At 37.3% G+C, this 23684-nt stretch overlaps 2 protein-coding genes across 2 annotated transcripts; one reads left to right on the forward strand and one right to left on the reverse strand.

The window, feature by feature from the left end:
* Positions 1-4171: 4171 nt before the first annotated feature.
* LOC141405390 (maltase A1-like) lies at positions 4172-6326 on the reverse strand. Its single transcript, XM_073989658.1, has 5 exons — positions 6134-6326; positions 5024-6063; positions 4615-4958; positions 4398-4550; positions 4172-4337 (listed from the first exon to the last, which is right to left on the reverse strand). Exons 1-5 carry the CDS (start codon positions 6321-6323, stop codon positions 4271-4273), a joined length of 1794 nt encoding a protein of 597 aa, XP_073845759.1. The 5' UTR covers positions 6324-6326; the 3' UTR covers positions 4172-4270.
* A 5847-nt stretch (positions 6327-12173) lies between these two features.
* Positions 12174-23684, forward strand: Mal-A2 (Maltase A2). The gene is made up of 4 exons (XM_073955284.1): positions 12174-13093; positions 13152-13528; positions 22555-23307; positions 23404-23684. The coding sequence occupies exons 1-4, from the start codon at positions 12587-12589 to the stop codon at positions 23477-23479; spliced, it is 1713 nt and encodes a 570-aa protein (XP_073811385.1). The 5' UTR covers positions 12174-12586; the 3' UTR covers positions 23480-23684.

Consider the following 23684-nt stretch of genomic DNA (forward strand, 5'->3'; position numbering starts at 1 on the left):
TTGTGGTCGTCTATTATCTTTGACATAGTGTTAAATGTTCCTACGTCGACTATTTGGTCTGTTCCAGAACTGCAAGAATCTACTAATTTTCACTATTTTTTCCGATAACACAAAGGAAAAAATGTTATCGTAGTAAAAAATAGTAGCTTCTTGCAGGTTCTGGAACTGAGCAATTTATTTGTTTATCGGAACGAAACCTTGTTGTTTTGAAAAATGTTCAACACAACATCAACGTTTGCTTTACTTCAAAACCCAATCATAGTCATTCATAGCCACTATAAGTTGCCCTGCAGTTGAACAAGTAGTTTATATAAATTATTAAATATTTACCGTAACTGTAATTTTGAAAACATTAAAATCATTCATTTGTTAGCTTTTGATAAGCAGGTAAGCCCATGGCAAATATTTGTAATGGTCAACGTGGACAATGTAGTTCGAATTGATGTACGCAAGCAAAATACACTTTTGTTTATTTATATTTGCTGGTATATAGTTTTTGTTTTTCAACAACAACAACAACCACTGTATTGAAGCAGATGTTTTCGGTGCACTAGGGGAGTTATATTTTAGAACTTGGCAACAATTTACCAATACCCATTTTCTTTTTGGGAGGAATTATTGTAATTCCAGTCACAATAATTCATGGCAGAACAAAATTCCAGCAAGGACAAGGAGTGTCCATAAAGTAGCATCTATAGGCGATTTGAAGGGAGTATTTGAAGGCGACTTGCAGGAAGTCTTTGTGGGCACCCTAAAGGTAGGCTTTACAGATGATTAGCACGATTGATGATCTGATGGAAGTCTTTATAGGCGACATGAAGGGGAACTTTGTAGACGACCAGAAGGGAGTCATTAAAGATGACTAGAAGGGAGTATTTATAGATGAACAGAAGGTAGTCTGCATAGACGACCAGATGTGAGTCTTTATTGACGACCAAAAGGAATCTTTATAGAAGACCAGAAGACCAGGGAGTATTAATAAACGGCCCGAAAGAGTCGTTATAGACTAACAGAATAGAGCCCTTTTAAACGACCAGAAGAGAGTCTTTATAGACGACCAGAATAGAGTCTTTGTACATAACCCGAAGGGAGTCTTTATAGATAATCAGAAGGGAGCCTTTATAGACAATCACGTGTCACCCTCTAGAGGCAGTTTTTATTGACGACTTAAAGGAAGTATTTGTGGATGGCTTAAAAAGAGTTTTTATAGGCGACCTGAAAGAAGTCTTAAAAGGCGACTTGAAGGGAGTCTTAAAGGACTACCTGAAAGAAGTCTTTATAGACGACCAGAATGGAGAATTTCTACATAACGACGAGTCTTAATGAATATTTATGGACGACCAGAAGGGAGTCTTGATTGTGGATGACCTCAAGGGAGTCTTTATAGACCAGATGAAGGGGGTGATTATAGACAACCACAAAGTATCCTTAATAGACCACAAGGGAGTGTTGATCGATCACTTCAAGGTAATGGATGATCTGAAGGAGATAAGCGACAAGAAAGAAATTTTTATAAACTGCCTGTAGGAGTCTTTATGGATGATCTGAGAATATTCTTTATAGACAAACAAAAGACAGTCTTTAAAGACCACCAAAACGAAATCTTTGTGGAAAACCTGACAAATAGAAGTTCTCTATAGGAGGGGTCCTAAAGAGGTTTCTATAGAATATAATATCACCCTATAAGGCTTCCATAGAATAGAAGGACTATGCAGAAGAATTCTATAGAATAAAAACCTCTATAGAATAGAAGACTTCCATAGGAGGTTTCTTTAGAATAGAAGAGCGCCGAGGAAGCTCCTATAAAATAGAAGAGCTCCGTTGGAGGCCTGTATAGAATAAAACACCTCCGTTGGAGACTCTTATATAATTGAAGAGCTCCGTAGGAGATTTCTATTGAATAGAAGAGCTCCGTAAAAGGATTATGTAAATATATAAGCTCCTTAGGAGACTTCTATAGAATAGAAGGGCTCCCTAAGAGGCTTCTATAGAATAGAATAGCTCCGTAGGAGGCCTCTATAGAATAGAAGAGCTCCATAGGAAGCTTCTATAGAATAGAAGGTATCCATAGGAGGTTTCTATGGAATAGGCCCTCTATAGGAGGCTTCTATTGAAAAGAAGCCGTCCATAGGAGTCTTCTATAATATTGAAGGCCTCCAATGGAGGTTTCTATAGAATAAAAGGCCACCATAGAGGGCTTCTATAGAATAGAAGGCCTCCATAGGAGGCTTCTATAGAATAGAGGCATCCATAGGAAGCTTCTATAGAATAAAAGGTCTCCATAGGAGGTTTATATGGAATAGAAGCCCTCCATATGAGGCTTATATAGAATAGCAGGCTTCCAATGGAGGATTCTATTGAATAGAAGACTTTCATAGGAGGTTTCTATAGAATAGAAGGCCTACATAGGAGGCTTCTAATGAACAGAAGGCCTCTATAGGAGGCTTCTATAGTATATAAAGAGTATATAAGGTAGGCTTCAATAGAATAAAAGTCATCCATAGGAAGCTTCTATAGAATAGAAGGCCTCCATAAAACGATTCTACAGAATAGAAGGTCTCGATAGGAGGCTTCTTTGGAATAGAAGCCCTCCATATGAGGCTTATATAGAATAGCAGGCTTCCAATGGAGGATTCTATTGAATAGAAGACTTTCATAGGAGGTTTCTATAGAATAGAAGGCCTACATAGGAGGCTTCTAATGAACAGAAGGCCTCTATAGGAGGCTTCTATAGTATATAAAGAGTATATAAGGTAGGCTTCAATAGAATAAAAGTCATCCATAGGAAGCTTCTATAGAATAGAAGGCCTCCATAGGAAGCTTCTATAGAATATAAGGCTACGTAAGGAGGCTTCTATGGAATAGGTGGCCTCTTGAGGAGCCTTGTATTGAACAGAAATAGAAGGCCTCCTTAGCAGACTTCTATAGCATAGAAGCCTCTATAGGTGGCTTCCATAGCATAGAAGGCCTCCATGGGAGGCTTCTATAGCTTAGAAGGCCTCCTTAAGAGTCTTCTATTGTATAGAGGATTTCTTCTATTGGATAGAAGACCTCCGTAGACGGCTTATATTTTATAGAAGACCTCCGTAGGAGGCTTCTGTTGTATAGAAGACCTCCGTAGGAGGCTTCTATTGTATAGAAAACCTCCGTAGGAGGCTTCTATTGTATAGAAGACATCCGTAGGAGGCTTCTATAGAATTATAGAAGTCCTTCATAGGAGGGCTTCAGTAGAATAGAAGTTCTATATTATCGAAAACCTCCATAGGAGGTTCTCTAATTTAGGGGATTTCAATAGAATAGAGGGCTTCGCAAGGTGGCTTCTATGGAATAAGTGGTCTCTTGAGGAGCCTTGTACTGAACAGAAATAGAAGGCCTCCTTAGGAGGCTTCTATAGCATAGAAGGCCTCTTAGGAGGCTTCTATAGCATAGGAGGCTTCTATAGAATAGAAGGCCCCCTTAGGAGGCTTCTATAGAATAGGATGCCTCCTTAGAAGGCTTCTTTCTTCTTTTGTATAGACCTCCGTAGAAGGCTTATATTGTATAGAAGACCTACGTAGGAGTTTCTATTTTATAGAAGACCTCCGTAGGAGGCTTTTTTTGTATAGAATACCTCCGTAGGAGGCTTCTTTTGTATAGAATACCTCCGTAGGAGGCTTCTTTTGTATAGAATACCTCCGTAGGAGGCTTCAATTGCATAGAAGACCTCCGTAGGAGCCTTCCGTAGGAGGCTTCTATTGTATAGAAAACCTCCGTGGGATACTTCTATTGTATAGAAGACCTCCGTAGAAGGCTTCTATTGTATAGAAAACCTCCGTAGGATACTTCTATTGTATATTGTATTGTATATAAGACCTCCGTAGGAAGCTTCTATTGTGTAGAAGACCTCCGTTGGAGGCTTCTATTGGGAAGAAGACATCCGTAGGAGGCTTCTATAGAATATAGAAGTCCTCCATAGGAAGGCTTCAGTAGAATAGAAGTTCTATAGTATTGAAAACCTCCATAGGAGGTTTTCTAGTTTAGGGGATTTCAATAGAAGCGTTATGTAATATAGAGGGCCTCCATAGAATGCTTCTGTAATATCGAAGACCACCTTGGGAGGCTTCTCTTTTATATAAACTTGTTTTTAGCACGGAAAGCTTTTATTATACTAATGACCTCAATAGAAATAAAATTTCTTGTATTATTTTTCAACGCAACTATACAAATTACTGATTATTTATTTATAAGAGATATAATATTTAAGTTCGGTTTGGTTCGTAACAAAGGAAGTTTAGATTAGACGCAAAACATAGCCAACATTGGCCTTGGCAACAAAATCTCCACTATCCACCACTTGTCTGTTAATATGTAAAGAAGATATTCAACACATCGACATAAAAGAAAAAATCACAACTCACCCTGGTTCAAGTCCCGAGTGTAGCGAACTAACTGAAACTTCAACTTGTTGGCCAACCTTTTGGGCATATTGACTTAAGTCCAAAGGTACATCAACATCACCAATGTTCAAGACAACCAAGAAGGAGTCACCAGTAGTGCCATATGGGGGATTTCTGTAAGCAAGCATACAAATGATATCGAATTAAATTTCCGGAAGAAACATTCTCTCTTCCCTACCTCTCATATACCAAGACATTATCCACCACAACGGGATCAACACTATGACCACTAAAGGCAGGTTCCTCGCGACGCAGTTTATTTACTCTCAAAAAGATTTTCAAATGACTGTTATCGGCAGCCAACTGGGCCTTGACATTGTTGTTTTCATAGCCTTCACCAACTGGTAGCCAGGTCTTGGTGGCACTACTGAAGCCAGCATTGGCTGAGGAATCCCAACGGAATGGTGCACGTACGGGGTCACGAGTATAGCGCTGATAGGTTTCGGGATCGGCATTGCAAGCCTGGGGATCAACTGAATCCTCCCAGGAAAATTCAACATCCTCGGCGCCATATTCATCACCCTTAGATAGAAGATTATAGAGGATTAATTAAATGTAATATTTGATTTTTATTTTCCTCTTCTCACATTATATGTCACCGAAATACCGGGCAATGTCTGCAAGAAAATATTCAGTAAGTCCTTGCGTTGAGGTCCAAATCTCGAGGCCACACGACGATTATCATGATTACCCAATACCCAATTGGCATAGACATCATCGGGCATGTTATCTACCCAATGCTTAACATAATAACGATAATCCTCAGCTGTGCTACCCTTGTTCAAATTGGCCAACATTTCAAAATTGAATGGGACATGGGAACCATTTCTTTGGCCATCACCATACATTTTCATTAGATTCTCAAAACTAGTATAGGCTTCGGTCAACAAAATCTTAGTTGTGGAATTATGTTCCAGTTTCCAGGCATCAATCACCTGACGCCATTGATAGACCATGTCAATACATTCCGGCAGAGAATTGGTATGAGGATGTTCCAAATGGCACCAATCAGTGGGATCAGGACAAGCAGAGGTATCAGCAGCAACAGGTTCATCGGGATAGGTACCTGTTTCTGGATCAATTTCACTTTCAAACAGAAAAGGCACAGCATCAATACGAAAACCATCGATACCATGGTCCATCCAGAAATTCAAAACATCTTTCATGGCTGCCACAACATTGGGGTTGCGATAATTCAAATCGGGTTGCTTCACTCCGAATTGATGAAGATAATATTGCTGACGCTGGTCATTCCATTCCCAGGCGGAGTATTTGAATTGTGATAACCAATTACTGGGTGGTTCACGTTCGCCAGTTTCCGAATTAATTTTACCATCATGCCAAATGTAAAAGTCGCGATAGTACGAATCATTGGCCACCGACTTTTGGAACCATTCATGTTCATCACTGGTGTGATTGGGTACAAAATCCAAAATCAATTTTAAACCCACGCTATGGGCCTTCTCAATCAGACGCAACAAATCATCCAAGGAACCGTATTCAGCCTGAACTTGATAGTAATCGGAAATGTCATAACCAAAATCAGCCATGGGCGATTTCATGATGGGCGATAGCCAAACACCATCCATACCCAAATCCCGCAGGTACTCAATTTTTTGGGCCACACCTAGGGGTAGGAATAACGAAAACATTTAATTGATTTTATTTGCCTTAATTAAAGCAATTTTTCTTCTTACCATTCAAATCACCCACACCGTCTCCATTGCTATCCTTAAAGGATCGTGGATAAACCTGATAGAAGTTTCCATTTTCCCACCAATCCCGAGCCGAAACACTTAGGGTTAACCCCACGACAAACAATGTTATAAATTTAAACATTTTTTTACAGTTCGTTTTCTCCAAGAGGTAATTGACACTGCTTATCATTTGTGATGATCTGCTGGCTATTTATATCCCCAAGATAAGCTACTGGCTCCATGATCTGTCGCTCGAAAACATTTGTTTCAATATTATGATCATCAATATTTGCATAATTGATTTTCCATTTGTTTGCTTTAGGATTTCAAAGACATTTTTCTTGGAAACAAATATTGAAAGAATTTTCTATATTGACGAAAATGTGTTGTAATATATGGCTAAGGTGACTGATGGCTACACTGGAGGCCACTGAGGATGCAAAAATTAGGGAAGGGAGTCTTTATGGACGACTAAGAGGAAGTTGAGGGGGGTGGGGGAATTTGATTGTGGTGCACTTCCCCACTCTCAACTTCCCCCCACCCTCAACTTGCCCCCACCCCAAACTTCCCACCAACACCATACAAAAATTTTTCCAAAAATATATCAATTCATTTTTACTCGATTTTACCCTTCGATTAAACTCGTACTATATTTCGAGCATTTTCACTCCCACTCTTATAACCCCGAGTACTCCCAAATAAAGCAAAAGAGTGGGGAGTAAACTCCTTTTAAAACTCGCACCCTTCGAGTACTCCCACTCGCAGATACTTTTCACTCGCGAGTAAAAACAAGCAAATCGGAGCTCTGGTTAATGCAAATTAGACTGCCGTCTGATCACAGCGATATAATTTTTTTTTGTGACCAGGTCCAAAAAAGATTGGTCCAACATAGTCATGTTTCGTGGGGTTTTTTTAAGCTTGTAGACCTAAGTTATATAAATAAAAATAATTATTTTTAGTTATGTTATATCGGACAACTCCTCGAGTACTTCTCTCACGCAGATAGTTTTAAAATTCTCTCCTAAGGTTGTCTTTGTGGCCCCGATTTGAACGATATAATTTTTTCGTGGGCAAATCCATGATTCCTGACATAATGGCTCGGAAGTTTTAGAAGATCCCAATTAAATTTGGCTGGTGGGGACAATAACTATCCAAATGAACATAGTAATATTTCTTTCAAACTTAGTTCTTACTTCGGAGAGGAACCATATCGCTGAACTCCTTCGGGTACCTACCCCACAAAAGTTCAAAAATGATTTCTTTCATAGAAGATGTAGAAGTCAGCTTCTTTGATGTGAGACCTTCGTTGTTCGCCTTTCCGAAAATGCCTGCAAGTCTTTTTCTTTCCTTAGTAAAAGATCTGAAGGTTTTCTTGGAATAGCTAGTGGTCTTCTTTTTTGCAGAAGGCCTGTAATTCTTCCGTTTTCATGGGAAGAAGTCTTCTTTCATAGAAGAACTGGATGATTTTCTTTTTATTAAAAGTCCCTCTCTTCCGTTAATATCATCTTTTTTTAAATTGCCCGATATACTTCGTAGCCATCTACACTTCAGTTTAAATATTTTTCTTGAGCGAGTTAATTTACAAAATTGAAGAGCATACTTCAAGGCGGAATATATCAATTAGGAACGAGAGAAACTTGGCTTAGGTTAATTGCTGCAAATATATGGATCCAGTTGAATTTTAGAAATTCATTGATCTTCATTCATAGGAGACTTGAATGATGCCTTCATTCATAAACACATGGAAAACATACAAGTCTGCTTCTTTGTAGGAATTCTTCCTTGTTCGGTTTTCTTAAAATTCCTGCAAGTCTTTTCCTCCCTTAATAGAAGATCTGAAGGCTTTCTAGTTTCTGGGAAGATCTGTTGGACCTCTTGTTTTTTAGAAGAAGATGTAGAAGTCTGCTTCTTTAATGTGAGTCCTTCGCTGTTCGCCTTTCCGAAAATGTCTGCAAGTCTATTTCTTTTCTTAGTAAAAGATCTGAAGGTTTTCTAGGAATAGCTAGTGGCTTTCTTTTTGTGCAGAAGGCCTGTAAGTCTTTCGTTTTCATGGAAGGCCTGGTTGTATGTATTTATCATAGAAGACCAAGTGGTATTTTGCTTTTATAGCAGATCTGGAGATCTTCTTTCATAGAAGAACTGGATGACTTTTCTTCTTATTAAAAGTCCTCTACTTCCGTTCGTATAATTTTTTTTTTAAATTGCCCGATATACTTCGGGCCATCTACAATTCAGTTTAAATATTTTTATTAAGAGAGTTGATTTACAAAATTGAAGAGCATACTTCAAGGCGGAATATATAAATTAGGGACAAAAGAGAAATTTGACCATGGTTCATTGCTGCAAATATTATGGATCCAGCGTAATTTTGGAAATTCATTGCTCTTCATTCATTGAAGACCTGAATGATGCCTTCATTCATAAACACATAGAAAATCTAGAAGTCTGCTTCTTTGTAAGAATTCTTCCTTGTTCGGTTTTCTTAAAATTCCTGCAAGTCTTTTCATCGCTTAATAGAAGATCTGAAGACTTTCTAGTTTCTGGGAAGATCTGGTGATTTTCTTTTGTTTTACAGAAAACCTGTAAATAGTCTTCTTTCATGGGAGACCTGGCTCATTGAAGAACATTTTTCTCATAGAAGACGAAGAAGTTTCATAGCAGATATGGTCGTCTGTAGTGGAATTCTGTAATTCATTTTTCGAGTTACCGACAAATATCGGTAAAATTGTAATGCTTATAATTTTGGTAGTTAACGAAATGTTTCGATAAGTTAACAACCAAAATAAAGCTGTTGCTAAATCCTACCGATAGCAACAGTGTGTCAACATATATTGATAATTTTCGTTAATAATTTTGCGTCTCGAAAAATGAGTTATATAATTCCACTACTGGATCGCCTTCTTTCATAGAAGAACTGGGTGATTTTACCTTCCATTCAAAGTCCTCCAATTTTCATTAATATATTTCTTAAAAAATTTCACTTTATACAACAATGCCGTCTATACTTCAATTTAAATTCTTTTTATTTGGCGAAGACATTTACAAAGGCAAATTGAAGAGCATACTTCAAGGCGGAATATATAAATAAATACGGGGTTTAGGAAAAAAGTAAAACTTGACCGAGGCTCATTGCTGCAAATATTTGGATCGAGTAGAGTTTTGGATATTCATTGCTCATTATTCATAGGAGACCTGATGGATGGATTCATAGAACATTTTACAGCGTCCTTGGTCGTAGATGAGTTGAATGATTTCTTCTTTCAAAGAAGATCTTCCATAGAAAACATGGACGTTTCCTACCATATAAGATGTTTCCTTCCTTTCATAAAAAACTTGCTGGACGTGTTCTTTAATAGAAGACTTGGATATCTTCTCCAAGATTTGAATAATCCTTGAAGTTTAATAGAAAAACCTGTTCGATTTTTTTCATAGAAGATTTGAAGGGGTTCGTCTTTCAATGAAGGCCTCGAACTTTTCTTTTTGTTCTAGATGACCTTCTTAAGTATAGATCTTTGTCTTTCAAAGATGACCTTGTGACGTTTTACTTTCAAAAAAAATTTGGATATCTTTTTCTTTAAAAAAAATCCTGGAGTTTTCCCTCAAGTCTTTTTCTTTCCTTCGTAAAGGACCACGATCTTTCTCATATAAGACTGGAAGGTGTTTGTCCTTAAACTAGATTTTGAGATTTTGTACTTTTATAGAAGATCTGGATGACATCCGATTTCATAGAAGACCTGTAGCAGTTCGTCTTTCACGAAAGCTCTGCATGTTTTCTCCTTTATTTCTCAGAAGACGTGGATGTTGTTTCGTTCACAAAAGAAATGAAGGTCTTCTTCCTTCAAAATATCCTAAAGATTTTCCCGCAAATCTTCTTTTTTTCGTATAAGACCAGGGGCTCAATTCTGTCAAATGAAAAAAATGAAAAAAAATTATAAAGGAAATATTTTTCATTTCAAATTTTCATAGAACAAGAATCCAGTCCCTGGGTCAGATCTTCTATAAAAGAAGAAATTCCACAGTCTTCTATTGCAGAGGCAGGCTTCTAGGTGTTCCATGAAAAGGAGGAATCCTTCAGGTCTTCTCTGGAAGAAGATCAATGAATGAAAACTTTGACTTTACTTCCTAAACCACGGTAGTTCGGTAATTATTCTTTATTTATTCCGCCTAGAAGTATGCTTTTCAGTATATCTTTATTAACCTAGTCGCCCAATATTGAAATTAAGTATAGATGGCTTTGTTGTATAAAGAGACAATGATGCTGACGTCTTAGCGTTCTGCGCCACAATCCAATTAAAATCTTTCGATGTGAAAGACATATACAGTCTACGATGGAAAAAGCCATTGCCTGTAATACGAATGTAATATTGAAATATTGATTTCTGAAATAGAAGGGGGACAAGTGAGTCGTCTTTGGAAATAAAAAGCTACAATTTGAAAATCACAAATGCAAATTTGCAATCTTGGATGTATAAAAAGGGGCTCCACATGGCAAACATTGTCTACCAACAACAACATCTAATATACCTGAGAATGTTAGCCTAACCAGCTAATGAAACGATCATCGCATAGCGGTTGATGTGTGTGTAGGACTTCGCTAGATATCAATTTTTCAATGTAATCTCCTTAGGTCATAAAGCTCGATTAATTAAATTAAAGAGAAATTGTTGAGACATTTTATGAAAGAAATAATCCTTGCAAATCTTTTATGAAAGTATAATATTCCAAAACTCTTCTATGTAAGAAAATTTCCTCTTGGCATTCTGATCTTCCTAAAAAGTGGAAAAGCTCTAGAACTTACATTAGGGAGTGTAAAGTACTTCTATGTCTTTTTTGATATGCAAAGGTCTCTAGATTTTCTTTGAAAGACAAGTCTTCTATGACCTCTAGGTCTTCAAAGCCTCGAGGTTTTCTCTAGTAGGACAAGTTCTCTGCGTCATCGATGAAAGAAAAATACCTCCAGGTTTTCTTAATTTTTTTCTATGAGAGAAGAAATCCCCAGCCTTCCGTAACAGAAAATAATTCGCTCTATAAAAAACTGATCCTATAGGTCTTCTATGAAAGAAAACAAATGCTTTGTTCAATACTTCGCTTGATTTCATCTCTTCCCAGCAATAAACGTAGGTCTAGTTTCACTTTTTTACACCCACGTAATACGGATCAGAACACATCCAGGACTTCCATGAAAAAATAAGGCTTACAGGTTTTCTGTAAAAAATAGGTAGTATTATTCCTAGAAAGTGGAAAATCTTCGGATCTTCTACTATGGAAAAAAGAAGACTAGTAGGAATTTTAGGAAAGACTAACAACGAATGTCTCCTATTAAAAAAGCGGACTTATATGTCTTCTATGAAAGAAGAAATTCGTGAACTTTTGTGGGGTAGGTACTAGAAGTAGAGCACAGATAGATAGTATCCACCTCCATGGAAGAAATATTACTATGTACATAGTGCTCGACGTCATCTATGAAAAAAAAACTACCTCCAGGCTTTCTTTTCTATGAGCGTAGAAATCCCCAACCCCCGTTAGAAAAGAAAACCTCCGCTCTATGAAAAAATATCCTCCAGATTTTCTTTGAAAAAATAGAAATGAATTTTCAATACTTTGCTTGATTTCATCTCTTCCCAGCTATAAACCCCCCGTAATACAGTATTTTTTTATTTATATATTCCGCCTTGAAATATGCTCTTCAATCTATCTTTCTAAATCCACTCGCCTGATAATAATATTTAAGGTGAAGTATAGATGGCTTTGTAGTATAAAGTGTAATTTTCGCAAACTTCTGATATGAGTTTGCAAAAATGTAGATCTATTTCGCACCAATAATGGCCTTTAAGCAAACTTTTAGATCCTATCCATTTCTCCTGTGTATTCTAGTGAACATAAAGCAAGCTCTGCTAATGATCGTCATTGAATATATACTTTTCTCCTGGCCGTTGATAAGAAGTCAGTAACCTATTATAGATTACCTTCCATTTCAACAACAGGATGACTTACCCAACCAACCAAGTAGAGATCACATCCAAATGCGTATGAGCAAATTAGTACTCGCACTTCTGTGTGAGGGTGAAGGTAGACGCACCATATGCACCCGATGTTAAGATAATTGTGATATATCTGATCTGAGAGTTCAAACTTTAAAGATATTTCTCCATATTTTTGTCAGTGTATATCACATTCCAAAAAACGAAACCATGTATTTATCTTAACAAAAATAATATCGGAACAAAAAATACATTAACAGTCACATTTATGGGACACATCAATAAAGATTGTGTTCCTCTTACCCATAAACATAGTTCTGTTCTGTGATACCTGACAACACTTATTATCGCCAATTAAAGTAGTAATCAAATTCAAATAAAATCCGATAAAGAATTTCTGTGTGTTATGAACAAGGGAAAATCGCTGGTGATTGATTGATTCAATGAAAAAACATTTTCAGTTGGCATCATAATGAAGACCAGAGTGGTGGGATTTACGCTAGCCTTCTTGCTGCTAGCAACGGTTGCAGTAGAAGCTCTCATCAAAGTTGATTGGTGGGAAAATGCATCGCTCTATCAAATTTATCCTCGCTCCTTTCAAGACAGTGACGGCGATGGTGTGGGTGATTTAAAGGGTATTACTTCGCGTTTGGAATATTTGCGAGAAATTGGCATTACTGCTACATGGTTGTCTCCCGTCTTTGAATCTCCCATGTCTGATTTTGGTTATGATATATCAAATTTTACACGCATTGATCCCATATTTGGTACCTTGGAAGATTTTGATGCCATGATTGCAAAGGCCAAGCAGTTGGGTGTGAAAATTATTTTGGATTTTGTGCCAAATCATTCAAGTGATGAATGTGAGTGGTTCCAAAAGTCCATCAGGCGTGAAGAGGGTTTTGAGGATTTCTATGTATGGCATGATGGTAAGGTGGATCCAGAGGATAGTAGCAAGAGATTGCCACCAAGTAATTGGGTAAGTCAAGAAAAGTTCTTACTCTTCCTTTTAAGTTAATTAACATTTTATTTATTAGGTTTCTGTTTTTGGCGGCTCCCAATGGACCTGGAATGATCAACGCCAACAATTCTATCTCCACCAGTTCCAAGATAAACAACCCGATTTGAATTTCTCAAATCCTTTGGTACGCGAACACATGCTGGGTGTTTTGGAATATTGGCTGGATCGTGGTGTTGATGGTTTCCGCATTGATGCTGTGCCCCATATTTTCGAGAAACGTAACGAAGATGGTTCTTATCCTGACGAACCTATTTCGGGCTGGTCTTCTGATCCAAACAGCTATGATTATCATGATCATATTTATACTAAGGATCAATATCCCACTGTGGAGTTGTTGTATGAATGGCGTGAATTTTTGGACGGCTATCAGGCACAACATGGTGGCGACACAAGGTAAGTTGAGGGGGTGAAATTGGGATTAAGGTCTTCTTTTAAAGAGATTTAAAATTTAGTCAATGCAGTGCCATATAGACTGGTTTGAAAAGGAAGGTAATCAGTAATAGGTTACTGACTTCTTATCAACGGCCAGGAGAAAAGTATATATGCAATGGAGATCATTAGCAGAGCTTGCTTTATGTTCACGAAAATACCCAGGAGAAATGGATAGGATCTTAAAGTTTGCTTAAAGGCCATTATTGGTGCGAAATAGATCTACATTTGCAAACTCATATCAGAAGTTTGCGAAAATTACACTCTATACTACAAAGCCATCTATACCTCACCTTAAATATTATTATGAAGCGAGTGGATTTAGAAAGATAGATTGAAGAGCATACTTCAAAGCGGAATATTTTGTACTAAAAAATACCGTATTACGGGGGGTTTACAAAAATGAAACTAGACCTAGGTTTATAGCTGGGAAGAGATGAAATCAAGCGAAGTACTGAAAATTCATTATCTATCATCTGGAGGTTATCTTTTTACAGAGCGGATTTTTTCTTCTGTAACGGCCAGGAGAAAAGTATATATGCAATGGAGATCATTAGCAGAGCTTGATTTATGTTCACGAAAATACCCGGGAGAAATGGATAGGATCTTAAAGTTTGCTTAAAGGCCATTATTGGTGCGAAATAGATCTACATTTGCAAACTCATATCAGAAGTTTGCGAAAATTACACTCTATACTACAAAGCCATCTATACCTCACCTTAAATATTATTATGAAGCGAGTGGATTTAGAAAGATAGATTGAAGAGCATACTTCAAAGCGGAATATTTTTTACTAAAAAATACCGTATTACGGGGGGTTTACAAAAATGAAACTAGACCTAGGTTTATAGCTGGGAAGAGATGAAGTCAAGCGAAGTATTGAAAATTCATTATCTATCATCTGGAGGTTATCTTTTTACAGAGCGGATTTTTTCTTCTGTAACGGAAGTCTGGGGATTTCTACTCTCATAGAAAAAGATTTTTTTAAGAAAGTCTGGAGGTAGTTTTCGTTCATAGATGACGTAGAGAACTATGTACATAGTAATATTTCATCTATACTTCACCTTAAATATTATTATCGGGCGAGTGGATTTAGAAAGATAGATTGAAGAGCATACTTCAAGGCGGAATATATATAAATAAAAATACCGTATTACGGGGGGTTTACAAAAATGAAACTAGACCTAGGTTTATAGCTGGGAAGAGATGAAATCAAGCGAAGTATTGAAAATTCATTTCTATTCTTTCATAGAAAAGCTTGAGGTTATTTTTTCACAGAGCGGAGGTTTTCTTTTGTAACGGAAGACTGGGGATTTCTACTCTCATAGAAAAATATTTTTCTAAGAAATACTGGAGTTAGTTTTCTTTCATAGATGACGTAGAGAACTATGTAAATATTAATATTTCTTCTTCGAAGACGGATGCTATCTATCTGGAGTGCTATCTATCAAATTTCTTCTTTCATAGAAGACATAGATGTCTGCTTCATTAATGGGAGACCTTCGTTGTTAGTCTTTCCTAAAATTCCTGCAAGTCTTCTTCTTTCCTTAGTAGAAGATCTGAAGGTTTTTCACTTTCTAGGAATAGCTGGTAGTCTTATTTTTTTTACAGAAAACCGGTGAGTCTTATTTTTTCATGGAAGACCTGGATGTGTTCTGGTCCGTATTACGGGGGTGTACAAAAGTGAAACTAGAAATCAAGCGATGTTGAAGAAAACATTTCTTTTCTTTCATAGAAGACCTATAGAATAAGTTTTACATATAGCGATTTTTTTTTCTGTTACGGAAGACTGGGGATTTCTTCTATCATAGAAAAAAGTTTTTTAAGAAAATCTGGAGATATTTTTCTTTCATAGGTGACGCAGAGTCCTTCCAGAGAAAACCTCGAGGCTTTGAAGACCTAGAGGTCATAGAAGACTTGTCTTTCAAAGAAAAACTAGAAACCTTTGTATTTCAAAAAAATATGGAAGTCCTTTACTCTCCCTAATGTAAGTTCTAGAGCTTTTCCACTTTCTAGGAAGATCAGAATGCCAAGAGGTAATTTTTATACCCTCCACCATATGGAGGGATAATTAAATTTGTTATTCTGTTTGTAACACATCGAAATATTCGTCGGATACCCTATAAAGTATATATATTATTGATCAGCATAAAATTCTATGTCGATTTAACCATGTCTGTCTGTCCATCCGTCCGTCTGTCTGTTGAAATCAAGATACAGCTCGCAATTTTAAAGATAGAGAGTCAATATTTGGTATAGAAGTTTTTATTACGTGCAGGATGGTTGGTATTGAAAATGGGCTATATCGGTCCACGTTTTGATATAGCCCCCATAGAACGGTACCACCCGATTTTATGTATTTTGAAGGTATTAGCTTAATTATCACACCGAAATGACTGAAATTTGGCACTTAGTCTTCTTTTATGGTATAAAACTTTCCCCCAGAATTTTGTCCGTATCGGTCCACGCCTGCATATAGCTCCCATAGAACGGTACCTCCCGATTTTCGGTATTTTGAAGGTTTTAGCTTCATTATCACACCGATATGGCTGAAATTTGGTACTTAGTCTACGTTGGGGGTATAAAACTTTCCCCCCAGAATTTTGTCGGTGTCGGACCATGCCTTAATATAGCCCCATAGAACGGTATTTTTAACGTTGTGGCCTCAATATTGCACTGAAATGGCTGATGTTTGGTGTCCTCAACTTTCCTCCGAAATGGCTGAAATTTTGGTATTTAGACATCGTTGGGGGTTCTCAACTTTCCTCTTTAAATTTGTCATATATGTCCACGCCTTCATATAGTCCCCATAGAACGGTACCTCCTGATTTTCGGTATTTTGAAGATTGTGGCCTCAATTTTCCTCCGAAATGGCTGAAATTTGGTATTTAGACTTGGGGGGTTCTCAACTTTCCTCTTTAAATTTGTCATATAGGTCCACGTCTTCATATAGTCCCCATAGAACGGTACCTCCCGATTTTCGGTATTTTGAAGATTGTGGCCTCAATTTTCCTCCGAAATGGCTGAAATTTGGTATTTAGACTTGGTTGGGGATACTCAACATTTTTCGGTATAGGTCCACGCCTTCGTATAGCCCCCATGGAAAGGTACCTCCCGATTTTCGGTATTTTGAATATTGTGGCTTCCAAAATGGCTGAAATTAGGTATTGAATTTTCTTTGCGTCTAAAATTGAATTGAAAGTAATTTTTCCATTTTACTTCAATACATTTCGTGGTGGAGGGTATAACAAGTTCGGTTCGGACGAACTTAACGCCGTTCTTACTCGTCTTACATAGAAGAGATTTGGAATGTCATCCTTTCACAAAAGATCTGCAAGGATTATTTCATTCATAAAAATTTTTAACAATTGGTATTTATACTACAAAGCCTTCTATACTTAATTTCAATATTGGGCGACTAGATTCATAAAGATAAAGCATACTTCTAGGCTAAATGTATAAAGAATAATTACCGTATAATCGTGGTTAGGAAGAAAAGTCAAAGTTTTCATTCATTAATCTTCTTCCAGAGAAGACCTGAAAGATTCACCCTTTTCATAAAACACCTAAAGGTCTTCTTCTGCAATAGAAGTTTGGGGAATTTCCTCTTTCATAGAAGATCTGGAGGTCTGGTTTTTTGTAGGAAAACTGCAGATCTTTTTCTGTCACAGATGATATAGAAGTCTTTTTCTTCCAAAGAAGACTTGGAGGTCATCTCCATTCATAGTAGGTCTAGAGGCCATAGAAGGCCTGGATTTACACTTCTTTTCATAAATTACTTGTAGGACTTTGTTTTTGGTATAAGACGTGGAGCTTTTCTTCTTTCATAGAATATATAGGAGTCTTCCTCTTGCATAGATAACCTTAGTTCTTCCCATTTCATAAAATTATTTGTTCTTGAAGAGAATAGAAGACCCTTTCATAAAGTCCTGCAAGTGTTCTTCATAAGTTTACAAAAATTTTCAAAAAGTTCACCTTATACTACAGATCCATCTATATATCAACTTAAATATTTTCACCGAGCAAGGGCATTTACAAAGACCAATTGAAGAGCATACTTTAAGGCGGAATATATAGTTTATATAGGTTAATATGAAAAGTGAATCAAGACCTATGTTTATTGTTGCAAATAGATGGACTCGAATGGAGTGAAAATTCAACGTTTTCATTAATTGATCTTCTTCCAGAGAATACCTGAAGGATTCATCCTTTTCATAAAACAATTAGAGGTCTTCCTCTGCAATAGAAGACTGGGTTATTCCTCTTTCATAGAAGATCTAAAGGTCTGGTTTTAAGTAGGAAAACTGGATATATTTTTCTGTCACAGATGATATAGAATTCTTTTTCTTCCAAAGAAACTTGGAGGTCATCTTCATTCTTAGAAGGTCTAGAGGCCATAGAAGACCTGGATTTACTATTCTTTCATAAATTACTTGTAGGACTTTGTTTTTGGTATAGGACGTGGAGCTTTTCTTCGTTCATAGAAAATATAAGAGTCTTCTTCTTTCATAGAAAACCTTAGTTCTTCGCCTTTCACAAAATTCTTTGCTCCTGAAGAGAATAGAAGACACTTTCATAAAAAGTCCTGCAAGTGTTCTTCATTCTTTTACAAAATTTTTCAAAAAGTTCACTTTATACTACAGGGCCATCTATATATCAACTTAAATATTTTCACCGAGCAAGGGCATTTATTAAGGCACATTGAAGAGCATACTTCAAGGCGGAATATATAAATAACAAATACTTGATTGCGGTAGTTTAATAAGAAAAGTGAATCTAGACCTATGTTCATTGTTGCAAATAAGTTCATGGACTCGAATGGAGTTTTAGAAATTCATTGGTCTTGTCATGGAAGACCTGGAGGATTCCTTCTTTCATAGAACACCTTATAGAGTCATTCTCTCGTAGAACAGTTATACATATAATTTTTTCTTTCAGAGAAGATCAGTAGTGGAATTCTGTAACTCATTTTTTCGTCTTTCATCTTTCCAAGAAACTCTCGAACTTATCATCTTTCATTGAATACTGGAGGTTTTTTTCTTGCATAGAAGAAGTTTTTTCTTGGATAGCCTGAAGGTATTCATTACTAAAGGCCTTCGATTTTAAACAAAGACCTGCATCGTTTTTTTTTTTTTTTGGTAAAAACACAAGAAGGTCATTGTATTTCAATGATATGTATATACATACGAGTATATGTTTTGGCAGACATCCCAGAATTTACATCTTTCATCTTTCGAAGATAGCCTTGAGATTTTTTACTTTCACAGAAGATCTGGATGTCTTCTCCTTTCGAACTAGTTCTGGAGTTTTTCTGCAGCTCTTCATCTTTTTTTGCTATAAGACATGGGGCTTCTCTTAATTGAGAGAAGATCTTAAGGTCTTCTTCTTGTATAGGCTTGGAGGTATTTTTCTTTTTTGGAAGAAATCATTCAAAAAAGAACTAGTGGCCTTCGTCTTTAAAGAATACCTGGAGCTTCTCCAATCTTTCAAAGATGTCCTTCAGATTGTTTTACTACCTTGGTTGATCTCAAAGTCTTCGTCTTTCACAAAATTAATTGGGCCATCGTCTGTCAAAGAAGCCCTGGTCTAAAGCCATGAGGTCGTCTACTCTTATTAAAAAATTAAAATATTTATCTTTGAAAGAAGATCTTGGGATTTTCTACTTTCATAGAATAGCTGAAGGTCTTCCTCTTGCGTAGGAGTTCTGTAGCTTTTTTCTTTCATAAAAGTTCTGCAAAGCTTCTCCAGATTATTTGTGAAAACTGGAGCTGTTTGTCTTTCAAAAAAATCCTAGTTTTCCAGCAAGTCTTCTTTCGGCTTTCAAAGAAGTTGTTGTAAAATAAACAATGAGTAAATTTGTTTAAAAAGTTACAGAATAGGCCCGAATGGGGGGGGGGCTTATTCTGTAACTTTTGAACAACTTTACTTTACTTTGTAGTTGCTACAAAAACAAAAGAAATTTCAACAACTTTTCAATCGATAAAAGTTAAGGAATAGGCCTACTGGACGTGTTAATCTTACCTAAAGTATGGTGGTTTCCTGCAAGTCTTCTGCTTTCATTGCTATAAAATATGAAGATCTTTGCCTTTTAAAGAAGACGTAGACTTATCAGTCTTTTCTAAAAAATCCAGCAAGTCGTCTTTGTCGTAAACGTCGTAAAAATGCTGCTTGTCTTCATCTTTCTTAGAAGATCTGGCACATTTTTACTTAAAGAAAACCTCAGTCCATGTTACGCCTAGTTTTCGATTTTGCTATCGGGTTCTGATATTAAAAATTTACCAAAGCTCTGTGAATCCGCTTACACAATCTGCATTTTTTGTCCAATAAAATTGGAAAAGAACATCAGAGTTTTCTTAACGAATTCGGTAAGAATTCGTAAGATTTTTGTTTTAGAAATTATGAGGGAAATTGAGAAGATTTTCGGATTTTTTTCAAGCATTCTGAACTTTGTGAGTATATGAGTAGGCCGTGGAGCGATCTACTGGTTTTCTGCCGATCTCATTATTTTTGTCTTAAAAATCCTGGAAGTCTTCCTCTTTCAAAGATGATCTGGAGACAAACTCAGCCAACGATGGCTACTGAGTTTCGAAACTGAAACGAAACTCTGCTCAAGTTTCCAATTCTGCTGTCGTATTTCCAACAGGAATCATTTACAAAATGTCTTGAATGCTCCTACACAATCTGAAATTTTTATTACATAAAATTCGGAAAAACATCAGAGTTTTCTTAACGAATTCGGTAAGAATTCGTGAAATTTTTGTTTCGGAATGTCTGAGGGAAGATTTAGGAAGATTTTCAAATATTGTTGAAGATTAAAGACTTTTTGAGATTTGAGAAGATTATGAACATAGTAATAGTTGTCTTGAGTGACCGTATTGTTCCTGATGATTTTCTGGCAAGCCTTCTTTCTTTGCTTTTCAAAGAAGATATCACCGAGTTCTTTGCGAATTGTGAACAAGTTTTAGATTCTTTTGTCGAATTCTCACAGGAAACCTTTACAGCTGCTGTTGAAAGAGCCTCAAAAAACTGAAATAAAGTTCGGAATGAATACAGAGTTTTCTTAACAAATTCATTAAGAATTCGTAAAATGTTCGTTTTGGAAATTCTGAGTGAATTTAGGAATGTTTTCGCATTTTATACAATTTCTGGACTTTTTGGGGATTTGAGTTTTCCATGAAAAATTTGTCGTTTGTGTTGAATGACAAGATCGCAGGGGTATTGTTGAAAGGCAGCATTCCTCTACTTTAGAGCTTGGGTAGTATGGCATGAGGTATGAGAGAATGAACTTCTTGCCATATCGGCTGAAAGTGATGTTAATAAGAAGGTCAGGAGGAGTTTCCAGACTAAAATTCGCAAAATTGTTGTGGAGAAATTCTAAGAGAATTTGGAAAGATTTTCAGTTTAATATTGGTGGCAAGTCAAGACTGTACTGATGTTGCTGAAACGTGCCTCCAAATTTTCCTCCACTTTCGATCCGAAAGAGTGAGTGAAGTTACTGCAACATTTTAATTGGCTGAAGGATAAGTTGAAAACGAGAGCTGGGATGGTAGAAGAGTTTTGTGGACTGACTGAAGTATGAACAGAGGTTTGTGAATGTTTATGAGCTGTAAAAAGCTCTTGTAGTATCAGCGGATCGTCATTTTAGCGTGTTGGTCTGTGCGTCGAACGGGGCTTGGCCCCGTGCCGTTGATCTGAAAGCGAAATTTATGACTATTCTGTATGTAAGTTGAAGCGTGGGTTGCAGCTTGCACACCTTCCTATCTGATTTAAGGTGGATGTTAGGCGTAGTAGAATATTTTTTCGAGAGCGTGCGGCTGATATGTGGAGAACTATATGGACGATTAGTTGCCATTGTTGACGAACGAACTTATTGGTAATGCAATGCTCGTATAGGACTACCAGGGTTTCGACTTCGACATGAGTCTTGGTTTTAATGCATGTAAGAGGACTGTCCGCGCATTAGATATTTAACAAATATACATCAATATTGAGGAGGGATGTGCTTTCAGTAGGACACTTGGAGACAGTCACGAAGTTTTGGGCGTCGAGTGTTTGCAAGGAGAATGACTAGACTTAGTGAAATAACGCCCTCACATAGTCATATGTAATTGTCGGTTGTGGACCGTTGGTTAAGTTGTGGATTGTTTTCCTTGTCAGTGTCATGCCGGTTACTCGGGAGAGTACTCTCGTAAATTTTTGATTTTTCTGTACGTTTGTACAGTCCACGTGGACAGCATGTTATTTGTGGTTGTCCTATGCTCCGTGTTTCGCCGCTGGACTACTGTGGGCTACTAAACCCACATTTTATTGAGTCCAAGTGGTAGTAGGTCTGTATACGAAGCCCGACTGGAGGGTACGTTCTAATAGTGCGGGTGCCAGGTGGTCCTATATATGTTGATCTAGTATAGGCTCCCCTGTGAATCTCGGCATCTCGGCGATTGTGGTTTGGACCTAAATTCGATTCCAGTCCCGCACTGTTTAGAGTCCAACTGGTAGTAGTTCTGCCTACAAAGACTGACTGGGGGTTACATTTTAGTACAGCGGGTGCCAGTTCACCCTGGCAGTTGGTGTTTGGATCCTTTGTGAGAGCGGTGGTTGTCATTAGACGCAAATCACGGGAAGGATTGCGGTTCGCACAATAAGACAAATAATTTTATTGTAAATTATTTGTCTTATTGTGCGAACCGCAATCCTTCCCGTGATTTGCGTCTAATGACAACCACCGCTCTCACAAAGGATCCAAACACCAACTGCCAGGGTGAACTGGCACCCGCTGTACTAAAATGTAACCCCCAGTCAGTCTTTGTAGACAGAACTACTACCAGTTGGACTCTAAACAGTGCGGGACTGGAATCGAATTTAAGACTGTGAAACCATTTCCGATCAAGTTGCTAGATGCTGATCTTTTCAGAACCCCCTATTAATATTCTAAACCTATTTTATTTTTGCAAATATTTAAATTATAAACTTGAACGTTTCTATCCTTTTAGAATCTTGTTAGCCGAAGCCTACTCTTCAGTGGAAACTCTCAGTCTCTACTTTGGCAATGGTACCCACTCGGGAGCCCATTTACCCATGAACTTCAATTTGATGTACCTAAATGGCTTCTCAACGGCCCAGGACGTTGTAAATTCCGCCAACTATTGGATGGAGACAATGTGGAAAAATCATCAAACAGCCAATTGGGTTGTGGGTAATCATGACAATGGACGTGTGGCCGATCGTATGGGACGTCATAAGGTAGATCTTCTGAACATTATTGTCAATACCATGCCTGGAGCTTCGGTGACCTATTATGGCGAAGAAATTGCCATGGCTAATGTTCCCACAGAATGTACTGCCATTTCGTGTGATGATCGAGATCCAGAACGAACCCCCATGCAATGGGAACCTGTGCCAAATGCTGGCTTCACTAGTGGCCCCTCGACATGGCTGCCCATTGCCACTGATTATGAGACCTACAATGTACAAACTGAACGCATGGTAGCCCGTAGCTCGTTGAATATTTTCAAGGGCTTGCAACAGCTAAAATACACTGCAGCTTTTCGTAATTTCAAAGCTGAAGGTGGTTTCTCCTATAGGGCTGTAACACAACAAGTCTTGCAAATCATACGTGCCGTACCCAATCGTGAGGAATATATGATTTTGGTGAATATGGGTAATCAAATGGAGCTGGTGGAAAATCTAAGCAGTCGTACCTATACATATGTTTTAGTGAGCCCCCATTCACCACATAACATTGGGTAGGTTGTGCAATGAAACCGAATTTTTTTGCTTTTATTGTGTCTAAGCTTTTGTTTTTATTGCTTTATAATTGGTTTGTTATTTCTTCTTTTCAGCGATAAGGCAAATTTGAGTGGTCGCATTTACTTAATGCCCTACGAAGCTGTGGTCTTGCGTTGGCTGGAACGATAACGCTTATAAATCAATTATCTACAAACATATGGAGCGAGTGATAGTGGGCACACAAATTGAGTGTTTATTTTTTTGTTACAATGATAAGCATGGCAAGAGCCATTAAGTGTGGTATTGAATATTAAATTAAATAATATTAAATAACAACAATACAAATAATAAAATGCGTATGCACCTGCTGTTGAGTTTTTATTTAAAAAGTCAA

Source organism: Musca autumnalis, unplaced genomic scaffold (assembly GCF_047663935.1).
Source record: "Musca autumnalis isolate F117 unplaced genomic scaffold, ASM4766393v1 scaffold_5, whole genome shotgun sequence".
NCBI classification, from domain to species: Eukaryota; Metazoa; Arthropoda; class Insecta; order Diptera; family Muscidae; genus Musca; species Musca autumnalis.

What these genes read in the sequence shown, in the direction of transcription:
- Mal-A2 (XM_073955284.1), top strand. Translation starts at nt 12,587, where the DNA reads ATGAAGACCAGAGTGGTGGGATTTACGCTAGCCTTCTTGCTGCTAGCA. An exon ending in GATTGCCACCAAGTAATTGG is followed by an intron (nt 13,094 to 13,151) that starts GTAAGTCAAGAA and finishes TTTATTTATTAG; the next exon opens with GTTTCTGTTTTTGGCGGCTC. An exon ending in CATTCACCACATAACATTGG is followed by an intron (nt 23,308 to 23,403) that starts GTAGGTTGTGCA and finishes TCTTCTTTTCAG; the next exon opens with CGATAAGGCAAATTTGAGTG.
- LOC141405390 (XM_073989658.1), bottom strand. Translation starts at nt 6,323, where the DNA reads ATGATAAGCAGTGTCAATTACCTCTTGGAGAAAACGAACTGTAAAAAA. An exon ending in GTATTTCGGTGACATATAAT is followed by an intron (nt 4,959 to 5,023) that starts GTGAGAAGAGGA and finishes CTTCTATCTAAG; the next exon opens with GGTGATGAATATGGCGCCGA. An exon ending in AATGTCTTGGTATATGAGAG is followed by an intron (nt 4,551 to 4,614) that starts GTAGGGAAGAGA and finishes GCTTGCTTACAG; the next exon opens with AAATCCCCCATATGGCACTA.